Here is a 24,470-nt window from a genome sequence, read left to right on the forward strand (position 1 = left end):
CTCTTGCTTGAGCACAGATGTTTCTGTCTACACCTGAATATATAATTCTGTGATTCAGTAGTTCTTTATGATGTTGTCTTTATTTCTGTGACAGCTGCAATTTTCATATTACTTTAATTTAAAATGGAGTCTAATTCATGTTCTTTATAATTTAAACTTCTTACATTGCCAGTCGCAAAGCTACGGAAGTTCTCTTTCTTCCACAGTTGTTTTACCTTGTTCATGCTATGGTCTGTCATTGTTTGATCTGTCCTTTATTTGTCATTTGAGAATTGAAAGCAATTGTATATCCCGGGGCAGGTTTCTAGCCTGACACTTTTTAAGTCCAGTAGTGGGGCTGCCACCTTTTAGCCTCCTGGACAGGCTTCTAAATGGCATATGCACCACTGCAGATAAAACATCCCACTGTGACTTGGACCCCAGTGCATCGTTTGTTAAACAGGTTGCAACCCAGGAAGTTGAGGATGGGAGTTGGGCAGGAGTGGCTATATGAGAAGTATCAATAACCTTTGCAATTCTTAATCGAAGAAAACTGCTAAAATTAGCCTTGAAATTGGTCATGACCACTTCCTATCATATCCTTCAGAATTTATTATTTTCAGAAGTAAACTGTGTTCACGTATGACGAATATGCGTTAAGTAATCCCTGAATTACAGAAGATATGGACTGTAATTAAAACAACACTTAAAATTTCAAATGAAGTGAGATCTATTTATACAAATACAAATTATTTTGGCCTTAAGCAAGTTGTATTTATTCTCTGTTCTAAGAACCTCAGGTTTTGAAATATTGGCACGGTCTGGGTGAAATATGAGCACTACTATCTTGGATGAAGCGAATGTTGAGTTACTCTTCCACAATACACAGCTTGTGAATCACATTCATGAGTTCCTGGAATCAAATTCCAGATATCTACTTTCCATTTTGTGTCCCCACCCATAACAAACTGCCACACAAAACATAGTACAGTGGAACCTCTTTTAGCCGACCTATAAGGGTGGAACCATACGTCGGATATGCCGATTAAGTCGGATGAGTGAGGGTTAGGGGAACGTGGTCATGGATATGAGAAAAAAAGATGTAGAAAACAAAGATTAGCAAAGTTGAAACAAAAACATGTAAGCCATTGTTATAAATGGTGAAATATACAGAGATTCAATATAGATTTTCCTCGGCAGATGATACGGGCGTTTCGCACGAATAAGCCGACGGCAAAACAGTCACTCATGAGCGCTGTTCGAGGCTAGTGGAAAAATAACCATTTACCTACAAGAGGCTCTCATTTTAGTGCCTGATAAAATTCTGATGATTTTCTTACGAAAATAAAATACTTTTTGCTATCCGTTGAATTTCCCCAGAAAATTATTCTGTATGACCTGACGACGGATAAGAAAAAACTTGTGAGCGAATTCGATCAGATATACGTAACCCGAAGCAAAATTAAGATACCTGGGGGGAAAGACCAGCGATCCTGTGAAGATGTTGGTAATCTGTGCTAAAAGCAGTTGGTATTAGTTTGTGTTAGTATTGACGTCTGCATTGCGGTAATCGAAAGAGTGTGTTTTTATTGCAGTCTGTATAAAGATATGTCCGGGATGGTGAGTTCCACTGATCATGTAAACAATAGAATATTAACTTTTAAAATATTAAACGTCCGATAAAGATATTAGCATCGAATGCAATTACTTCTGTGTGGGGTGTACATCCTTCACCTATTTGTCAAATGCGTTTTCGCAGCAGCCAGAAAAATGTTTTTATTCTAAGTTTATAGTACAGTGTGCACATTATTCGTCTCTTGAATTTGTTATTTGTTTCAATATTTCTATTAACCATTTTATTATTACAGCATATGAAAGCATCCCGTTGCCCTACAGATGAGCTGTCACTCACAAACTGCGCTGTTGTCAATCAAGGTGACTTTCCAGATGATGTGAAGTAAGTTTAAAATAAATTTTGTTGTGCTGTACATATTTAACATTGCACTGGCATATCTGTTAAAATGTATGATTTCTGTTTCACAGACACATTGAAGTTAGCACAGGGCCATCACAGCACTATATATTCACAGTTCGGTTTCATTCTGAAGTCCCACGTGGTACTGTGGGCTTCAGCTTACCTCAAAGAAAATGGGCAACTCTTTCCCTTAATCAAGATATTGAAGTAAAGCCTTACCATTTTGATCCAATTTCGAGTTCAGAATGTCTTTGTACTATTGTCTTGGAAGCAGATTTCTTGCAGAAGAAAAGGTAAGTAGATCACATATATACAGAATTTATATCATATGTAAGTAATAAAATCTGGGACTTGGTATTAAACAGCCATGATGTAGATTCAACACATTCCTAACTATCTTAAAAAAATTTGAAGCAAATTGCACTACCAAAACAGTGAAAAGGTTATCTGAAAATAATGAGTGGATTAATAAAGACATCAAAACATCTTGTTAACATAATCAAGATATTTACCTGATGTGTCAATTTAGTAACAACAAGTAATGAAAGTTCACTACAGGAAATTTTGCAAGATTTTCAAATCATTAAAGAGTCTAAATGTATACATTACACTAAACAAATAGTAGAGTCTAATAATAAAATAAAGGCAGTCTGGAAATTTGTGAATGAGGAAACAGGGAAATATTCTAGGGAAGAAGTGACCCCATTAATAAAGATACATGATATTAAATAAAAATTCTCAAACACTTTGCAAATCATTGCAATGCTTAAACAATTGATTATACATAAAAACTTTATGTAACGTGATATGTTTTGTAGAAAGTGACACAACTTACCATATATATCATAAGAATTTTTGGAAGTATTATTATTCCATGCTTCATCACTTACAAATAGCAGTTTTGGATCAATGAGTCCATTGTATGCATTTTGCTATAACCAGTTGCAGAAATTAATTTTTTATGCACAATCTAGTTGTTTAATCTCATGCACAGCTGTTATTGTTTTGGTGAATTTGAATTCATATTAGTATGCTTATTAATTGCAGACCCCAGTGAAACATCAGTTTCTTGTGCTAGAATTCTAAATTACCTGCGAGGATTAATCTCTAATTGTATCTTGGTGTCTGGAACTTTTTGTTCAGTTAGCACATCTCTTTTGGATTGTCTTTTATCACAAACCAAAGTTGTGGTAAACCACTTTAACAATCTTAGATATGAGGCGCGTCCTCAAAGTAAGTTTCCCACTCGTCCCACAGCTAGCAAACCTTATATTGCGCGAAGCGACTGTGCGTACGTGATAGAGCAATGACGTAGCATGGCGCATGCACTAACGGCACCTCCCGCGTTCTCACAGTAGCATCGTTGCAGCTGTTGAAGATGGAGGTTCTTATTCCAGCTCCCGCCGACTGTGAAGTGTGGTCAGTGATAACGCTAGGCTGCACACGGCTCGACGGACAGCAAGTCTCCTGCAGGAGTTCAGCTGGGAGGTGTTTAATCATTCACCCTACAGCCCGGACCTCGCTCCCAGTGATTTCCATCTTTTCCTACACCTCAAGAAATTCCTGTCCGGTCAGCGTCAGCGTTTTGAGAATGACAGTGAGGCGGAGATGGTTGTCACACAGTGGTTCCAATCCCAGGCAGCAGACTTCTACGACACAGGTATTCAAAAGTTGGTCCCACGGTATGACCAATGTCTCAATTCCGGTGGCGAATATGTTGAAAAATAGCTGGACACTTGCTGTATCTGTTGCAATAAATATTTCCATGAAATTGTGTTTTGTTTCTGTAAACGGCCCCAGGGAAACTTACTTTGAGGACGAGCCTCGTACATGTGACTTTGTGGGAAGTAGTGATTCTAGGAATTTATAAATAAACCTTCTGTTCTTTCTATCTTTTGTGTTTTTGTTTTTGGAATCTGAACTATCCCCTAAGTGAACAATCATGATGTCAATTGTTGATCCATCCATTGAGCTGTCTTGTTGCCGATATTCCTCTCCTATTTTCTTCATATGGGAGCAGCAGTTTTGCCACTTTTATGTTGTACATCCAACAAATACATTTTGGCAAAACACCCACTTTTTCAGATTCATAGACAGGCATTCTTGTGCTACTTTATTTTTGATGTCTCCCCAAACCAGTTTGGTATGTGTTAAATCAGGGTGGTATGGAGAAAGGTGCAATGCATCATGTCCATTCTCTTTAATTATGTTGTCTACTAAATACGGTTTTTCTTTTCTCACTGATTTTATCAGCCTGAGGAGTTGTGGCTTTTTCATTGCATGCAAGAAATTAACATGTTCTTTTTATCCATGTTACAGTATCTTTTTCAGAGTAGCAAAGTTGGTCTTTTATTCTCTTTAGTGCAGTGGTATGCTGCATTATCAAGAACAACTATGAAGCTGTCGAATTGTATTCACTTCTTTCTTAGAGGTTTCTTTTTTGGTATTGAAAATGCGTGATCTTCATGAGAATTTGTTTTGCCCTCCTTCAAGATGTTTTCTATATATGAGGTGGATACACCTGTAGCTTCACTGGTCGACTGAGTAATATAATATAATATTTTTCATTGTATAGTTTAAAATGCTGTACAACTATAAACCTTGCCTGTCATTTAATTTGCCTGCCAACTATGCTGTTTGATGTCAGCTGCATGATTTTGTAAAAGTAAAATGTTCTGTTACATTCCGAATAAGCCACAACACACCTTAAATAATTATATTACTTAATATCCTGAGTAGAAGCCAGAGTAACAGTTTCACAGATTCCACAATTAAAGACTTGTAAAACAACAGTTACATATGTAAAATTTGAGGTTTTCACAGCGGTGAGTATGAAGATTGCTGTCTTCTGGGTTGTTGCGCTGTGTAGTCTGGTCGATGTTAATTAACGTTTCAGAGGTCATACTGCCACCATCATCGCCCTGATGACGGAGGCAGTATGACTTAGTGAGTTATATCAGATATGACCATGTTTGTGAGTAAAAGAGCCAATAACACAAGTTTCCTTTGTTATTGTTTTATTCTTATTGCTAACATTTTAAATATCAGAAGGTAGGTGTAGTTTACATTAACACAGTGGGGCTGAATGACCTGCAGAAGACTGACAAATTTTCCCAATTGGTTTACTGTTTACAACTTTGTTTATAGGAATATTTCAGAATTCAAAATTTGTGATACAGGAGGGCCAGTGCATACTCAGTATATCCTTTTTGTGAGAATTCTGTATTGTGCATATATCTATGAATTTTGCCCTGCTAGTTATGTGTTTGTAGTGTTTTAAGAATGAAAGAGTTGTGTTTTGTTTATATTATGTCTGTTATTATTTGTCTTCTGTGTTTCATAGCACTACTTTAGAGCCTTATGATACAGATCAGATGGCAAAGGAATTTCTCCTGCAGTTTTCAGGTCAAGCTTTTACAGTTGGCCAACAGTTAGCATTTAACTTTGTTGACAAGAAACTACTGGGTTTGGTTGTCAAGAGTCTCGAAGGTAAGTCTTCGCTGAGGGCATATATGTAAGCATTGTTACAGTGACGATGAACGAAGTTGTAAAAGGAGACAGTGTGCACTTGTCAGGCATGTTCAGCAGAAGGAATTAAATGATGTGTATGAACAAAAATAAACTGATGTGAAACTTACTCACTTTAAGATGATCCATGGAAGTAATACTCTTTACTGAATTGCAATGAACTCTTACCTTGTACGTGTAATAAGCAAACATTAAATTTACATGCAACTGTTCACCATTAGTTGATATTTATTGAAATTGATGAGAAATTAGAACTGTATAATGCATGAAGAAACAGTCAGTGTTAAGGCTTCAGTGTTCACTATTATCATGCAAACTAAATGAAAATTAAATGTAGATAATTTTTTAATATGTGCTTCAAGTCATATTGTAATAAAATGTATAACAAATCTGTTTTCAGTGCAATCTAAACTCAGTCATGATTTTATTTTGCTTTTTCCGTAATTGTTTCTTGTGTAATTCTGCTAAAAGAACTCTAGCATTTGTTTTAGTGTACAATGATCTATTGTGATAAGCTTACATGAATAAAATCCTCTACTGTTTATGAAACTCAGTCATTAAAATGTCTCCTCAAAATGAAAATTTAAGTTTTTTTAAGTTTTTCATAAAACTGTCTAGTGTGATTTTTATTCAGAATTGGTTTCTCCATTCTCAAGTTTTTTCATGCATGTGGACAGGTGTATGAAGCTACTGTAATAGGTTCTTTATGGGTTCTGTATGTGCCTAAGAGGTAGAGTCAGTTGAAGTGTGTGCCCTGTCTGCATAAATATAAGAGCTACCATCTGGTGGAAGAACTTACAATAGTAACTTTTATTTTTATTAAGATGAGTCTGCGTAGCGTTAAAATCAGAACATCATTCTCACTGCTGTGGAAGTCTTTTCTGCCTATGATTTTTTTAGTCATGGACTACTCTGACCACAATACTGATATTGATTCCCAAAGCAAAATCGAAATATTCTCTATTTTAATTTAAGAAATAATACGTGTGCTGAAGATGTCTTCTGGGTTGTTGTGCCGTGTAGTCTGGTAGAAGTCTACCAGTCCATCATCAGGGCAGGCAGCAAGGACCTCTGAAATGTCGGTAAACTTATAGCAGAATATACAGTGCAATGACCCAGAAGACAGCCATCTTCAGATTCACTGCTGTGAGAACCTCAAGTCTTGCTTAATATGTGTACTGACTGATTTTCAGCTGCTGATCTGAGTGCTATCAAAGCTGGTCTGGATGCAAAACCTAAGAAAACTAAAATGGGACGTTGCCTGGGAGATACAATGGTGCAGTTTGAGAAAGCTGAAAACTCATCATTAAATCTTGTTGGAAAAGCGAAAGGGTAAGATGTCTGTTGATAGTGTGAATTTTATATAATTGTTTCATGTAAAATTGCCGGATGAAGGAACAACTGTTTGGTTTTAGAGATAATAGGTCAGTGGTTGTTTTCTCATTTTTTGTGAGACATTAAAAAGAAGATATTTGGCAAAAACATGTTAGGCTTTTATTGATTTTGAAAAGGCATGTGGTAGTATAAATTGACAGGAGATTTGGAAAATATTACCCATGGCAAATGTATCCAAAGGACTAATGGGCAGAATAAGGAACATTTTTGACAAATATGAAAACAGCATGTTCTTAGATGGTAACAAGTCTGAAAGTTTCCAAACATTTAGAGGAGCTAGACGTAGAAGTGTTTTATCTCCTGTGCTCTTCAGCAAGGTGACAGACGAGGCAACAAAGAGAATAACAGGAGGAAAAGAGAGTGGATTGGCAAAAAGTGAGTTATATGCAGACAGTAATTAACATTTTTTATTGATCTTTTGTTACAACGACTTTGCATGAAGTGCATGGAGAGAATGCATTATGGGCTGCTTGTTTCCATTCATGTAGTTGATTCTACTTGAGAATCACAGGATAGATTGGGATGAAATTTGGTATGGAGGTTGTGCCATTCTGCACAACGTCAAAATCATACTCCTGAATATTCTATGAGCGGTGTTAACAAAATAAAAGATGAGAAGGCTTGAAATGGACATTGAAGTGCTTTGATCTGGTGGCCAATGCAAAGACTATCAACCTCTGAATTTATTTGTTTGCTATGGTTACCATCGATGACCATTGTTATGCATTCTTTGAATATTTACTATGGTTACTATGATAATCATGGTTTGTATTAATGTAAGTGGGAATTAGCTGAAGTGTTTGTGTATCTTGAGATTGTTTGTTTTTGTTGTGTTAGGTTAGGTTAGGTTTGATCAGGTTAGGACACAGTAGTTTAGTTTTTCTTCCTGTGAGATGTAGTATAATGTTGTGACTGAAATGTCTAATGTTATTAATTCTTTTTGTATGTATTTTCAGGAAAGTACCTCGACAATCCATTATCAATCCAGACTGGGACTTTCAGAAAATGGGAATTGGTGGTTTGGACAAGGAATTCAATGCCATCTTTAGGCGAGCTTTTGCATCGCGTGTTTTTCCTCCTGAAATTGTTGAGCAATTAGGTATGTGGGATTTTTCTTGCAAGTTTTAAAGTTCCGTGTAGTTTATCAAGTTATTTGAAACAGCATTTTGGAGGAGAAGTAGAAAACATAAATGAAATATGTGCCTTTGTGTCTAAAGTTCACTCATAGATGCAGCTGATGCACCTCTGAACATATGTACACACACACACACACCCACTTATCTTTATTGTAGAATAAACTTTTTGTCCCAGAGATTAACTTGTCTTCTTGTAGACAGCACAAGTTGAAATTTTTTCTATTCTAATTTAAGAAATAATATGCATGCTTAAGATGGCCATCTTCTGGGTTGTTGTGCCGTGTAGTCTGGTAGAAGTTTACCAAACCATCATCAGGGCAATTACCCTGATGATGGAGGCAACAAGGACCTCTGAAATGTCGGTAAACTTGTACCAGAGTATATGGTGCAACGACCCAGAAGACTAATATTAAGATTCACTGCTGTGAAAACCTCAAATCTTGCTTAATATGTGTGCTAACTGATTTTCAGCTGCTGATCTGAGTGCTAGAATCAGGTGCATGACAAACACTGATTGATAGATGGAATTTCGAATAACAATAAGACTGAAATCATTTCTTCTAATAATAAATCAGGACTTGACACTAGATTTATTAACAAACTTGATCTGAAGTATTTTAACGAAAACAATTATATTAGCACATAATATCTTATATAGGGATTATATACACTAACAGTCAATTCCTACAAATGTTAATATTTGTCTCCCAAAGTGTAGGTATTTTCCTTTGTTTCTGCTAAGCAAGACTTCCCTCTCAGTTCTTCCCAACTACTCCCTGTCAATTTGACTTCTGGGCCTCTGTTACAGCCACATTCAGACTTCCCCTTTTCTGCAGCTGCAACACATAACCTAACTCGCCTCTGTCATTGGTGGTATACCCTTCAGTCAGAAAATTGTGCAACCCTAAACAATTGACACCAGTCTTGTGTCATTTGCAGTTAACTTGCAGAATTTTATTTGGTGTTGTTATGTAGGTATGGATTTCCCATAAGTGTTGGATATATAGCCAGATGTCCTCAAGCATTTTGATTTTTTATATGATATTTAATCTAGTTTTTTGTGAAATTTAATCACAGATTGATGTTCAGTTTTCAATGAATCTGTCACACAGACCAAACATTATGGCCAAGTGATTAGCATTGCATTACTTCTTCTTCATATTTGGGAGACCCTGGATTTAAATCTTGGACCAGAGTCTGGATATCATGAGTTGGTTTTTCATGGTTTACTTTAGTCCCTCCAGGCAAAGGCTGAGGTAGTTGATTTTAGATTAGGCCATAAATACATTCTTTCCTTTGAATTATTTATTAATAATTTTACATTATGTAATTTGTGCCATTGACAGCATTATTAAAAGAACCACATATAAATCCAAAATACTGATGCAGCAACTAAAGAATATTGTTTGCAATTTGTAGTATATGACGCATGTAATGTCACATGCAGTTTTATGATGCTATGTTAGTACTGAAGCCACAGTCACACTCTGTGGTGAATTTACATACATTTAATGAAACTGAATTATTTACAACATACATAAATAGAAAATAAGTGTGGAATCAGTCTTCCTTTAAATTGTGATAACATTCAGATCTGACTTCATATGAAATTATTTGTGACTGTACTGAAATTATTTTGTTCAGAATTAACTGCAATTAAGTTGCAATAATGCAAGCACTCGAATTGAAGAAACTGGTTAGAATGATGTTCTGTGGTTGTGGACTCATGTTGCCTGAGTTGGGAACCACTGTTCCATTTGATGATATCAGTATTGTGGAGTCCAAGGTGACTTTATGTTTACGTAGCCTACCTCTGATTACTCTCATAATGAATTGTGTATCATGATGTAGAATATCTCATGGCTTTACTTTTGAAGTAGTTAGCACACAATGCTACTATCTAACTCTTCCTTCTTATTATGTTACGAGGCGCGTCCCAAAAGTAAGTTTCCCACTCGTCCCACAGCTAGCAAACCTTATATTGCGCGAAGCGACTGTGCGTACGTGATAGAGCAATGACGTAGCATGGCGCATGCACTAACGGTACTTCCCGCGTTCTCACATTAGCATCGTTGCATCTGTTGAAGATGGAGGTTCTTATTCCAGCTCCCGCCGACTGTGTAGTGCGGTCAGTGATAACGCTAGGCCGCACACGGCTCGACGGACAGCAAGTCTCCTGCAGGAGTTCAGCTGGGAGGTGTTTAATCATCCACCCTACAGCCCGGACCTCGCTCCCAGTGATTTCCATCTTTTCCTACACCTCAAGAAATTCCTGTACGGTCAGCGTCAGCGTTTTGAGAATGACAGAGAGGCGGAGATGGTTGTCACACAGTGGTTCCAATCCCAGGCGGCAGACTTCTACGACACAGGTATTCAAAAGTTGGTCCCACGGTATGACAAATGTCTCAATTCCGGTGGCGAATATGTTGAAAAATAGCTGGACACTTGCTGTATCTGTTGCAATAAATATTTCCATGAAATTGTGTTTTGTTTCTGTAAAAGGCCCCAGGGAAACTTACTTTTGGGATGCGCCTCGTATAATGGCCCTGTGGAATCATACTGCATTATGAATTCTTCTACATTGGATATTGGCTTCTCTGTCTCTGTACCTCAGTCTTTCTCTTTCGTGGCTGGCCTTTGTCGCTTGTAACTGGTGATGAACTCAATGTTTTCTCTCACTGCTTCTGAATTGCATTACTCCAGTAATGCTACAGGACAACTGTACCTTGGCAGTGCTAGAGACCAGCTGAACTCTTATGATGCTACAGGATGACTGTTCTGTTGCTCAAGTAAGGATCCTGTTTTGCTCCCAGTAGGAGGAGTACATCCTTCATCAATGTGGTATTCCCATGACACCTCCCAACTTGTCACTGGCAGAAGTGTAAACTATATTCCTCAGTTCTCCTCCAAACTTCAGTGCTGGGTTAATGCTGAGACTGAATAAATGTGTCATCATATTAACCACAGTTGAGCCAATTACATGGTGCACTCCCTAGATGTGTTGCCACATTTACACATTTGTTACTTGTGACTTTCATATTCACATAAGGAATTTACTTAATGGCCCTTTTACGACTGTTCAGTTCATATTATGTTTCTAGTTTTGTACATGTTTTAGGTTGTAAGCATGTAAAAGGAATCCTGCTATTTGGGCCACCAGGAACAGGGAAGACACTAATGGCTCGTCAAATTGGGACCATGTTGAATGCTCGTGAACCTAAAATAGTTAATGGACCTCAGATTTTGGATAAGTATGTTGGTGAATCTGAGGCTAATGTTCGGCGGCTGTTTGCAGACGCAGAGGAAGAGGAAAAAAGGGTAAACTACATTAAACATTTTACATGTTTTAAATATAAACTTTTTTAGATAATATAGCAAAGACTTCATAAAGTAGTCAAAATATAATGGCATAACAACAGAATTATTCTGCTGATTATTAAGAAACCATGAATTTTCCTAAAACACAGTGGATTAGAAATAAAGTACAGTAAAATAATTCCCTATTGCTGTGAATTGCAGAATGTTATAAAAATGTATATGTAAAACAACATTTTGTAGTAATGAACGTTAGTGGAACCATGTTACACATTGTGTATTATATAACATGTGTTTGCACAAATTTATGCTTTGTGCAACACAAGGAAATTAAAAACTCTGAGAAACTTTGTTCTGATGTGTCATGTGACATCCTATTTGTAAAATGTTGAATGGGAATTTAACCACACTTGTAATCTTGTGAGGTAATTGTAAATTACTTTGAAAGCGCTGTAAAATTTGATATGTAAATTATAAATGTGCAAATGTTCTATACACTCCCAAATGTAGGTTGCTCCTATTTGTGATAAACTGTTTGGTATTTTTAATTTTCATAAACATTTTTCTGTACTTCAAGTAAGTTACAGGATATTGTTTCTCATTAAGTCAGGTATACTTTTCAGTTGCCATGTAATAAACTAGTTACTTGTAATGCAGTTATAACCTTGCATCTCTTACCTATAGTAATGTTGTAGGGATAGCAGGAAGAAAATAATGTTAATTTTTTTGCTATACAGTATTCTTATTGTTGGCATTCTTTATAGAGTGAAAGTTTAATACCTTCAATTTTTGTTGCCGTGCAGTTCTGCACAATGACCATTAGACATTCTTACTTGAAAATATCAATCTTTTACTTCATACTAAAACAGGTGCTCAAACTAGTGATCTTAATTTTTTTTTTCCTCTTAATCTTATGCCTTATTCCATACCTTCATTTCTGAATATGACTGTACCCCATTACAGTGTTTTTACAATGACTGTATACAGTCAAACCAGCAACTGGCTCTTGATCGGTTAATGCACGGTATACATTACGGTAGCATTATATTTCCATACAAGCTGCTTGAAAGGTGACCAGTTCAGAGAATTTAATGAGTTGTGATGGACTGCATAAAATAAAAGTTTGAGGCCACTTAACATTCACTCTGTTTTTAGAAGAAAATGGATAGTACTGAATATGAAAAGAATATTATACATGCATTTAGAACTTTTTAAATAATGTGCATGTACATATATACTTATAAGTATTTGTTGGTAATATGAAACCCACCGAATGACACAGCTTTGTATTTGGGAGGTCTCAGGGGCTTCAAGTCTTGTCCCATATATCAGCTATGCTTGCTGAAATTTTTATGGTTTTTCTCTGTCTCTCTAGGCAGATGCCAGGATAGGTTCTTAAATTAGGCCATGACTGCTTCCTTCAATGTCCTTTCTAATTTATTATCTATTAAATTCTGTATCATTTGTTATTACATAAAGTGAGCTAATGACATTATTATTAGATAAACTGCAAACAAATTTTATATCTACAGGTTTATTTACATCATCTGAGAATTATACAGGACTATTCAAAAAGATTGTCGGGGTTTTGTGAATTTTTGTGGGGCAATGCATTAAACATACGATTATTATCATTACACTGGTGGATAGAGAAACTCTCAAAGTTTTGTTCTGTACCGCCCACCATCCAGTAGTTACGCGTTTGGCCGCCAGGTGTCAGCTTTTGCAATATGGTGGCTAACGGTAAGGAGAAGGCGTTTTGTACTCTCGAATATCATCGGTCCGTTACCATTGTCCAGTGGCACTTCCACATGAAATTTGGGAAAGATCCGCCCTCCGACAATTCTATTCACAGGTGGTATGCACAATTTCTGGAGACGGGGTGCCTGTGTAAAGGAAACAGCAGTGGGCGTCCCTCCGTGTCAGAAGCGAAAGTGGACCAGATCAGAGAGCTTCTACGTAGCCCTAGAAAATCAACTGCGAGAGGCAGCAGGGAACTCAGCATACCGCAACCCACAGTTTGGCGTGTGTTAACGGAAGCGACTAAGAATGAAGCCATATCGCCTAATGCTGCTTCAAGCTTTAACACCTGATGACCACCACCGAAGGGGGGCTTTCTGCACTGCACTGCAACAACTAATGGAAGAAGATGGCTTTTGTAACCGACTGATTTTTTGTGATGAAGCAACCTTTGATTTGTGTGGAAAAGTTAATAAACACAATGTTCAAGGTTGGGGGATGGAAAATCCCCATTGTTATGTTGGACATCAGCGTGACTCCCCCAAAGTGAATGTGTTCTGCACTGTTTCCAAAATGAAGGTATACGGCCCGTTTTTCTTTGCCGAACAGACAGTAACAGGACTGACTTATCTGGATATGGTCACTGAATGGCTGCTACCCCAGCTGAATGAGGACAGAGCTGATTTCATACTGCAACAAGATGGCGCCCCACCTCATTTCCATAGGGAAGTCAGAGCATTTTTAAACCAGCACTTACCGCAGCGATGGATCAGACGCGGGACCGACGTTGATCAGAAGCTCCTGTCTTGGCCACCTCGTTCATCGGACTTAACACCATGTGATTTTTTCTGTGGGGCTACGTGAAGGATCAAGTCTTTGTCCCTCCTCTACCTGCAACTATCCTGGATCTGAAGGTGCGTATCAGAGCCGCCATTCTAAACATCACCGCTGACACGCTGGGGCATGTGTTGAAAGAAATGGACTATCTTGTAGATGTCTGCAGAGTGACAAAAGGTGCAATATTTATAATGCATTTATAAAACTTTGAGAGTTTTGCTACACAATAAAACAAGATTTGTATTCCTACCTCAATTGTACTACGTGTAGTGATTTTTTAAAACCCTGACAATCTTTTTGAATAGCCCTCATCTTTTTCAATCCAGTTCACATAATTTAATTTTCTTTTCTTAAGAAACATGCTCAATATTTTGTTACCATTGATACCTTATTCTTTCAAGTGGTCTCTTTAAATCAGAATTCCCTTCGCAGTCAGAATTTCATTGAAGACCTATGGCAGACCCTCCATGGAGACAGAAGTTTAATACAGAACAGGAGCCTGTTTGGATGTGTTTAGAAATTGTGGAAAATTTACATGTTGAATTAAGGATACTAAGTAATTTTAAAAGTCATGGAGTAAAAAATTTAAATAAAAATGATTTATATCCTAATTTGTTGTGTTGTTATTGTTTTCAGCTTGGTCCTAACAGTGGCCTTCATATTATCATATTTGATGAAATTGATGCAATTTGTAAGTCTCGAGGCTCAGTGGCTGGTAATACCGGAGTGCATGATACAGTTGTAAATCAGTTACTTGCCAAAATAGATGGTGTTGAACAGCTGAATAACATTCTAGTCATTGGAATGACTAATCGCAGAGACATGATTGATGAAGCTTTGCTTCGACCAGGAAGATTAGAGGTAAAGTTTCATGACCTTTTGCAGTTATATGAGACACTGAATGATTGTTAACCTTTATCTTACTTGCGTTCCTTGTCATGAACGTAAATTGAGTACTCAGCCCTACGAATGTTCCTTGTCCGGAACGTAAATACTTGCAACACTGTTAGGAGACTTGGGTACATCTTTTGGCCACTTTTAGGGGCTGCAAGCATTGAATCACTCTCTATAGGGTTCTGACAAGTTCAACCTGAGCTGTTAACCCGGAAACTATAACCATAAACAGCAATAAACTTTGTTTATGTCAAGTGGGTTTCAGCATAGTTGTCAGACCCCCTATTCAAAGCTACTCACATTCCTCAGCATGATCTGTGAAAAGAATGTGTATCCACTGAAGTAGAGGGAAACAAAATTTTCTGTGTGGTCAGTAGTTTACAACCATGGCTTCTACCATATTGACTGAGCTTCCAAAAAAGAAAGTAAACTTACTAAAGCCTGAAGAAATACTAGAAGTTATTTTGGACACTGGACATGTTTACTTTAGATAATATTAAAGTTTTCCGTAGAGCGTGCACAAAAATTTAAATACCCGCAAAAAAACTCCGTAGGGCTGCTACCACTTTGCCATTTAAATGCCCATCGTTTAAAGGTTAATAGGAATTTTTTAATGTTGTATTTCATAATTTAAATTAACTGGTCTTCCATAGGTACAAATGGAAATTGGATTACCAAATGAACAAGGACGATTCCAAATTCTTAATATCCATACAAGTAGGATGAAGGATTACAAGAAAATCAATCCAGATGTTGACATCAAGGTGAGTTAGAATGATTTTATGTTGCTTGATGGAAAATTTCATAATTTTTATACGTGAATTCTGATGGCCCGTGCTATTGGACTTGATGAAAGTTTATGGAAGTCATGTATAAATGGGTTCCATAACAAAAGCCCACATAAAAATTCTGCACAAAAGAAACCCCCACAGTCATAAATGCTCACGTGGAAAAATGCTTATGGACATGTACAGTTGAGTGAGGTAGGTCTAATTATGAACTTCCTCTGTGAACAGACTTTTGAGGGTTCCTCTTTAATATTATACTAGCTTCTGCATTATCTTCGGACACTGTCCAGCATTGGTACCCGTGTTGTTGCAAGACACTTCATGTCTTTTCCAGACACGTGTGTCTCACCTTATTACTAATATGTATTTTGAACATGGATGTACAATTTGAGTTATGTCAACTACAGAACACAGTCCACTCTCTGATGCACCTATCCTTCGTCTGAGGTTAAAGTGAAGTAATCTGCTTGGCTGTGGTGGTACGGCATGGATGAGCCAAAATGTGGCCTTGACCTCCCAGAAAGATGAAGAATTATACTAGTACCAGCTTTCATTTCACACGTGTTCATCTAGGGCTGGATGCTTATTTGTAGATTAATCACTGAAACATTCTTTTTATAGAAGTTTTTTGTCATGCCAGTTTTAAAATCTACTTAGTAGAGTGTGATGTTATAAAATATTCCAGTGTACATTCGTTTCTTATCTCTGGGTACAGAGGTACATGTACTGTTGGCCAGATTTTTGAGACTGTTGATATGGGTAAGTGACTACAGAACTTTAATTGGTATGTAATGTTGTAGGAATTGGCAGTTCTAACAAAGAACTTTAGTGGAGCTGAGTTGGAAGGTTTGGTGCGTGCTGCACAGTCCACGGCAATGAACCGTCTCATTAAGGCTGCTAGCAAAGTGGAAGTTGATCCTGAAGCTATGGAGAAGTTGTTGGTGAATCGATCAGACTTTCTTCATGCTCTTGAAAATGATATCAAACCTGTAAGTTAAATGTTATTGCTCTGAAAAATCTAACAAAGTGTTTTTTGGCAGAACTTACGAAGCTTAATCTTTTATAGACTTCTGGTCCTACAAATAATTGGTGAATGCTCTGGTCTTGTTACTAGTACACTCCATCCAGCCAATGGCTCTACAGCCCATATCGGGCCTTAGCCTCCTCAATTTTCTGCCTCCATGAAGATCTATTATTTGCGGCCATTTTCCAATTTTGAATACTAGTACACTACCAGACCACAAAAATTGGAAGAATATAAAAGAAATGTTTTACTATAACACATTAATGTATTATTATTGTTGTTGTCATTGTGTTTGTTGCTGCTGCTATTAAAATACCTTAGCATTGTGATGCAGTTGTTAGTGTGTGTGTGTGTGTGGCGGGGGGTAGTATTATTGCATTCTACACAACCTGCTTCTTGACCAAGCGACCTTGCAAGCCTCAGCTGCCAATTCTAGGTACAGACATTATGGTGTTGCCTCCATGTCACAGGTTTTTGCATCCACTGTGTTGTTACTGACTATAGGAAATAAAATATATAAGGATTTCCTGGTCTGTAGTGGCACACCATTTTCTGTGAAAATCAATTTACTTGGTTGAAAAGTTGAATGGGGGGACACAAAGTGTTCAGATCACATAAGCTTACTTTTTACCCATAAGGAAGGAAAATAGGTTAAGTATTTATTTGTAAAACTGTTACATATTCCTTATTGGTTTTTTCTAAGGTGTGTGTTCTGAAGAAGCCACATGTTTCTGTAAAGAATAGGAAGAAATTATAAAGCAACTCAAATCAAGTTCAATCGTAATACTTTTGTGTGGTGATAAATGCTGATTTTTTTTTACTAGGCCTTTGGAACAAGTGGTGAAGTGCTGGAACATTTTCTTGCTCGCGGAATCATTAACTGGGGTACTCCTGTAAGCAGTATCCTAGAAGACGGAATGTTGTTCATACAGCAGGCCAGGGCTACCGACACATCAGGTTTAGTTTCTGTTCTTCTTGAAGGCCCACCAAATTCTGGAAAGACAGCTCTAGCTGCGCAACTTGCAAAAAATTCAGACTTTCCTTTTGTGAAAGTTTGTACACCAGAAGAAATGGTTGGTTTCACTGAATCTGCCAAATGTTTGCATATAAGAAAGGTAGGTGCTCTTTTATTTTTGTTTCTTTTGGTTTGGGGAAGGGGAGAGGGAGTAGAGGGCATTCAAAATCAGTACATTTCTTTCTTTTGAATTTCAGTTGTGTTTATTAATAGTAATTAAGGTTTAAATGTAAATATTCTCTTTTGTCTCAGTATGTGAAGTGTGTTTACCCTGTATGGTCTCAACCCATGATGACCATTCTTGCTTTAATACAGTTTATAATCTTTTCATATGTATTTTTTACTTTCTTAAAAAAATCTGTTGAAATTCCTACTTTTCCATATCACTTCCATTCTTGTGTTATCAAATGTTTTTTTTTTAATCTATGAATATCATCAACTCTTTTGTATATTCTTATTTCTTCTCAGTTAGCTGTCTTATCCCAAAAACTTGGTTTGTATTTGCCCTTGTTTTCTGAATGCATATAGTTCTGCCAGTTTTAATTTTATTTCCATTGTCATTATGTTTATTAGTGTCCTTTAATAAATTTTTAGTGTTTGGCACAACGTTGTAAGTCCGGTGTAGTTTCCACATTTGTCTCTTTTCTTGTAAATATATACAGTGATTCCTTTGTACCTGTCTTCTGATATTCTGTTTTATACCCAAATTTTTCTCACGATAAGTCTCAGTATAGCCAGCATGTACCAATTGATCTCACTACTGTGATTATGTCAACAGATCCATCGTCGTATCCTGGTGATCTCTAATTTTTCATTTGTGTTATTACTGTTTCCAAATCTGACATCTGTCCCCGCTTCATCGTATGTTAGAGTTTTCTGGGACTTTATTGTTTTCTGTACTGTCCTCACCTTCATTTCGTGCATTTAATAAATTGTTTTGCCATCTATCCATGTTTTATGTGCTGTTTGCCTAGGCTTTCATTCCATTTTGACAACTTTTCCGGAAGATTGACTGTAAAGTCACACCAACATGCAGACCACTAAGGAAAAAATACCTACTCACTTTATAGCTGAGAACGTATCCCTGGCCATGCCAATGGTTAACAGAGGAATAGAAGTGAAATGGCACAAAAATCTGACCACACATCTGATTTTATTTGGTTTTACCGATTCATTGGTTTACTCCACTACATGTTTTGACCCAGGTTGAACCATCTTCAGGTGGATTTATGTAAGGATACTATTGACTGACATAATTGTGTAAATGTCATTATCACATTAAGAATAGTGAAATTATAAAATTGATTAAAATTGTTAAAGTTGAAGTCTTTCAGCAAGCTGCGTGTGTTGAAATTTGTCAAATTTTTATCACAAAAATCCTTGTTTATGTTGGTTTTTTATATATAATTAGCTGATGTTTGTATAAATATAACTCATCATCTTGCATAAGAAAGATATGTTGAACTTTTTGGATCAGTATTCTAGATGTTTAAAATTTACAGTATAGACTGAGTCACATGTCATACAAACTGACAGAAGTTGAGGGTTTGAAACTAGATCGTCGACCCCATAGAAGAATGATAGGAAGCGAGACGTACCAGTTACATGTGTCTGATCATGTGCAATATTAACACCAGCAACTAATTACTTTAATTTCGTCCATGAAGTTGGATCTGCTTTTAACATGGGATCAAGGTTGTAAGTAGCTCTTGGTGTGCATTTTAGAATATATAGAGCCTGAGTTGATACTTCCGGGTTGAATAAGATGGAGATTTATAAAGAAGGGGTTGAGTTGTGCTAAGTAAGAGGTTTTTAAGACATGAGGTTCACCACATATTAAAATGTTCTTGCGGATTTGAAACTGAACAAGTTATAACTATTTGAGTGTGGATTTGTAGCAGAATGGAGCCATAAGAAAATATGCCCTGGACTACTACAGCTAGACAGCTGGCTAAGAAACACCATTGCTAATACTTTCAAAGATTGTTACCCAACTCCTTTATTTAAGTAATGCATGTCAATTTGGTGAGTATTTGAGCTTCCATCTTCCTTATCATGTAGTGTTCCATAAATTATTGTTTGTGAAGTCTCTCTGTGAAATTTTGCCCTAATATTTCCTGGTTGTCATTCTCTAATGGTACTAGGCATTCTCTGTACATTAATACTTACTTAGGATACTTAGACTACCCGTTATTCAGTGCCTTGAGCATTTGCGGGTCCCAGCTTTCGTTGGCTTTGATCTATTAGACAATTGGTAGGACTCCTTGGACGAGTGATCGGCCCATCGCAAGGCCTCTACCTATACGCAGGACAGCACAACATGGAAAGACAGTGACAAACATCCATGCCTGGAGTGGTATTTGAACCCATGGTCCCAGTGACCAAGCGGCACAAGGCCCACCATGCCTTAGACCACACGGCCACTGTGATGGCTATTTACATTAATAATGAAGATAATTTATATAGTAATTTGGCCTACAGTTGTTTCAGTTCTTAGCCCAGTTCTGTTTTGTATTCAGGTATTTGATGATGCTTACCGCTCGCAGTTGAGCTGTATATTGGTGGACAACATTGAACGTCTTCTTGATTACGGTCCAATTGGACCTCGTTATTCTAACCTTACACTACAGGCACTCCTTGTTCTTTTGAAAAAAGAACCCCCAAAAGGACGGAAACTATTAATTCTTTGTACAAGCAGCAGGAGGTAAGTTATGGTGCTAATGTAAGTAGTGAATATACATTGATATAATTAATTCTTCAAGCCGATATTTAAATGCCCCCTAAGATAACACTGACAGTATTTAAGTGGCCTGTCGGTAAGAAATTTGCTTGTTTTAATATATACATTTATAAGTTGATATAATTGCATCATAGTGTGAATTTAAATTTAATTATTCGTGTTTTTTCCGTCTAATCACAATTGTATATAAATAAAATTATACATAAGATATTAAAATATCATTTACATATTTGGTACATCTTTTTACTACATGTTTCGGTTACATTGAACCATCTTCAGGTGTAAAGTTAAAAGTTAAAAATTATAATTTTATAAACTAAAACTTAATTACTGTTGTTGTGTAACTTCTGATGATGTTTACTTCCAAATTCATTGGAGTGAGGGTATATTTTGAAGTGATAGTGGTGAAGGTATTCAGAAGTACTTCTGAATACCTTCAAGACATATCTACGCTCTTCCTCGGCCAATGTTAAACCACTATCACAACAAAAGCAGTGACCTGCCTGCTAACAGATCTTTTGTGACGAGCCATTGTGATGAAAATGGAGGACAGAGGGCTTGAGCCTCATATGTCATATATATTATAGTAACTGGCCAGTGGTATGTAGCTGTGTTTCAACAACCCCCGTCCTTCATACTAATGGGTATAACTTTCCTCTGCACTTTCAAACATAAAAGAATAAGATACACTTGATGACTTTCAAAATAGGCTATACAAAGCCCTCTCCAATCTCAGTTACATGAATTAGCCATGGGCCTGCTTATATCCAACTGAAATAAGTAAAGTAAAAGTAAGACTGTCCTACTGTACACCATGTAGGCGCTTGATTGGGACGGGAAGAGTAGGTATAGCTCCTGTTCATTCTTAACCTCGGCACTAGGTAGTGGTGAGTGGCCAGCTTTGTATCCTGGCCATGTTTTACCCCCTGGGGAAATGAACCCTGGTACCCTTTGGACAGGAGGCTGGGTGGGCCCCAGAACCAGTCTGGGTGCAGAGGCTAGAAGAAAAATCCTCTGCCCTTATCAGGGATAGAATCCTGGTTTTCCAGTACATAGACAGTCACTATACTGACTGAGCTACCCTGGCTCCATCCAACTGAAATAACAAATGTAACCCGCAATGAAATTAATAAAGTGTTTAAGCATATGGTTCATTAATATGCAGGTACACAGTTATAATTAGTATTTGTGTGAATACAAAATAATAATTAAAAGCAAAAATATCCAGATATCGAAATTCAAACTCTCAAACATAATCTTCAGTTCAGTTCTAGTTTTCTACCCTAGTGAAGTCTAGCGTTCAGCTGGATTTTTGCATCAGAATTCATGATGGGACTCAGAAAAAGCATAAATTCATATTTTTCTTAAAATTAGGGAGACATATTGATGTCTTTGTCTAATAGTTATCTGGAATAAATCACTGTAGTTATTGAAGGCAGAGAAAAGCCACATGTAGACAAGATTAGGAATGATTGGAATTATGACACCATCTCATAGACTTACATCACTTCCAGTTTGGTACTTAGGCTGTTATATTGAATTGTGCTTGCAGGATTATTACAGTTTTTGGTGTGTTGCCAGCATTGTTAACCTAATTTATCTCCTTACTTATGTGTTTAGGCAAGTGTTAGAAGATATGGAGATGTTGTCAGCTTTTACAGCTGTTCTTCATGTTCCAAACCTTTCACAACCAGATCATTTAATGGCTGTTCTTGAAGAATCAGATGTTTTCACCAAGAAGGATTTGTCAGCGTTATCTCGGAAGATTCTTGGCCACAGGTATGTAAAAGTGAAAACTTAACTGAAACACAATATTAAGCCAAATTCAAAGTTAGATTCATGCTAAATAAAATTATTAATTTGTTTAGAACATACTGAATTTATTTGTTTAGGGTGTTCATTGGCATCAAGAAATTGCTGGCTTTGATTGACATGGCTCGTCAGACAGAGGAGCCGTACAGAGTTATAAAATTCCTTTCTAAACTTGAAGAGGAAGGAGGTTTGGATATGGGCTCCTCAATACAGTAAACACACATTTCATGGGTAAGGAGAATGTTGTATTTGTGTTCAGTTACTTTCTTCAGTATCTGTTGTGAGGGAGACAGAACTATTAGGAAAATCAGCATTGATTTAAAAAGTAGAATAATTCTAGATATAAGTAAAAATTCCTTGGTTATTCCAGTTCTGCATATCTCAAAACAGGAAGAAACAATGATAATTAAAAAAAATATGTATTTTTGTTCATTCTTGTGGTTTAAATCTTATTGTGTCATGGTATAGTCATTAGAAATATTGACTAGTTTAATTAATTTTATTTTTATGTGTAATGAATTTCTGTCCTGTATCTTTAAATAATGAAAGTTAAAACTTTTAATTAGTTGAGTGTAATTCTGTGAAAAGATACCACATAGATACAGCAAGATGTTAGCATCAGTCTTGATATTTGCCATTTAATGGTAAATTAGATTCCATTAATAGTACATTTCCTTTTAGATATATCCCAGAATATAAACACTGTTTTGTGATAAATGTATTTATTTAGACTCTGTTTAGTCTTGAAAGACTTGAATTCTGTATCATTGTTGATGTATAGTTAAATAAAAATATCTTATTGATGTAAAAATCATGATGGGGGTAATGTGGAGATAAACTGCTATGCAAACTTTTGCTGTGTTCCAGTGAATTTTTTTTTAGTTTTTTCACTGTAGTTGTATTAAGAAGGATGTACTCTTGCACTTTCACATAACCCCCATCATATATAGATGATGTTATTTATGAAGATTGCTGTCTTCTGGGTTATTGTGCCATGTAGTATGGTAGATGTTTACCAACGTTTCAGAGGTCATACTGCCTCCGTCATCAGGGCGATGAATTCTTTGCCCTCATGACGGAGGCAGTGTGACCTCTGAAATGGTGGAAATCTACCAGACTACGGCCTAATAACCCAGAAGACAGCAATCTTCAGACTCACCGCTGTGAAAACCTCATATCCTACGATGTTATTTATAACTGTTAATTACATTCCTCATTCTGTAGTTGACCAAGAGTGTAATCAGCTCTCTGAATTACTGTGTTTTTCATCTTGAGAATTAAATTATGTTTTTAAATTGAATAATTCTGTTAACTTTGATTTGACCTTACTCTTTTATATACCCTATCATACGAGGTGCGATCGGAAAGTTTCAAGACTGTGTCAATAGCGGGCGAACCGGATGTAGTACGAGCTTCTGCCTTTAGGGGGTGCGGCCTACATTCATAGTGAATCAGTGTGCCAGCCGGCATCATCAAATAATTAGCATTTGTTTCTTAGTTACGGGCGTTTTGGTAGTGCATTACACCGACCCTCCTGCGATTTCGGAATGGCGTGTGCATAAAATTTTGCCAAAGACTCGCCAAAACGGCCACGGAAACCTATGAAATGCTAAAGCAAGCATTTGGGGAGTCCGCAATGGGTCGTGCACAAACTTTTGTGTGGCATTCACGTTTTAAAAATGGCCGAACCTCTGTCGATGATGACGAGCGTTCTGGACGACCATCTTCGAGCACAACGCCCGAAAATGTTACGAAGATTCGGCATGCCATTCACGAAGATCGACGTCGTACCATCAACGACTTGTGGGGATAGGCTATGGGACCTATCAGCTGATTCTAAAGGAAGAACTCCACATGCGACGCATCATGACAACGCGCCAGCGCACACCGCCCTCAAAGTTCGGCAGTTTTTGGCCTCAAACACCATGGCCGTCATCCCGCACCGTCCTTATTCGCCGGATTTAGCTCCGTGTGACTTCTTCCTCTTCCCAAAGATGAAAATTCAGCTAAAGGGAAGGAGATTTGAGACGATAGAAGAGATTCAGGCAGAATCGCAGATGGTGCTTGACAGGCTGACAAAGAAAGATTTCCAGGGATGCTTCCAGGCTTGGCAGCGGCGCTGGGATCGTTGTGTTCACTCCCAGGGGAACTACTTCGAGGGTGATGGATGAATTTAATACCTGAGATAAGTGTACGGGTTTTTATAGGCGCAGTCTAGAAACTTTCCGATCGCACCTCGTAGTTGCATTGGAGAAGTACAGTAGAATTTGAAATGATCCAGTTAAGTTATTG

The 24,470-nt window shown here is 37.1% G+C and overlaps 1 protein-coding gene across 4 annotated transcripts in view; it reads left to right on the forward strand.

Moving 5' to 3' along the window:
- Window positions 1-1,482: 1,482 nt before the first annotated feature.
- LOC110838887 (vesicle-fusing ATPase 1) overlaps window positions 1,483-24,470 on the forward strand; it is a 30,931-nt gene continuing 7,943 nt past the window's right edge. For 2 of the 4 annotated variants that reach the window (XM_087346424.1, XM_087346423.1), the window contains exons 1-14: window positions 1,483-1,599; window positions 1,848-1,936; window positions 2,023-2,247; window positions 5,298-5,443; window positions 6,676-6,814; window positions 7,834-7,976; window positions 11,132-11,331; window positions 14,542-14,766; window positions 15,453-15,563; window positions 16,388-16,576; window positions 17,436-17,726; window positions 20,146-20,330; window positions 21,987-22,145; window positions 22,259-22,409. In XM_087346424.1, coding sequence (XP_087202550.1) covers window positions 1,588-1,599; window positions 1,848-1,936; window positions 2,023-2,247; window positions 5,298-5,443; window positions 6,676-6,814; window positions 7,834-7,976; window positions 11,132-11,331; window positions 14,542-14,766; window positions 15,453-15,563; window positions 16,388-16,576; window positions 17,436-17,726; window positions 20,146-20,330; window positions 21,987-22,145; window positions 22,259-22,394 — 2,250 coding nt within the window. In that variant the 5' untranslated portion in view covers window positions 1,483-1,587 and the 3' untranslated portion in view covers window positions 22,395-22,409. Of the gene's footprint in view, window positions 1,600-1,847; window positions 1,937-2,022; window positions 2,248-5,297; window positions 5,444-6,675; window positions 6,815-7,833; window positions 7,977-11,131; window positions 11,332-14,541; window positions 14,767-15,452; window positions 15,564-16,387; window positions 16,577-17,435; window positions 17,727-19,128; window positions 19,325-20,145; window positions 20,331-21,986; window positions 22,146-22,258; window positions 23,482-24,470 lie in introns of those variants that run through there. The other 2 variants (XM_087346422.1, XR_015534485.1) reach the window with 2 other exon arrangements.

This window comes from Zootermopsis nevadensis, unplaced genomic scaffold (assembly GCF_977971745.1).
Source record: "Zootermopsis nevadensis isolate Lab colony 2312 unplaced genomic scaffold, Znev_1.0 Znev_ptg000010l, whole genome shotgun sequence".
NCBI classification, from domain to species: Eukaryota; Metazoa; Arthropoda; class Insecta; order Blattodea; family Termopsidae; genus Zootermopsis; species Zootermopsis nevadensis.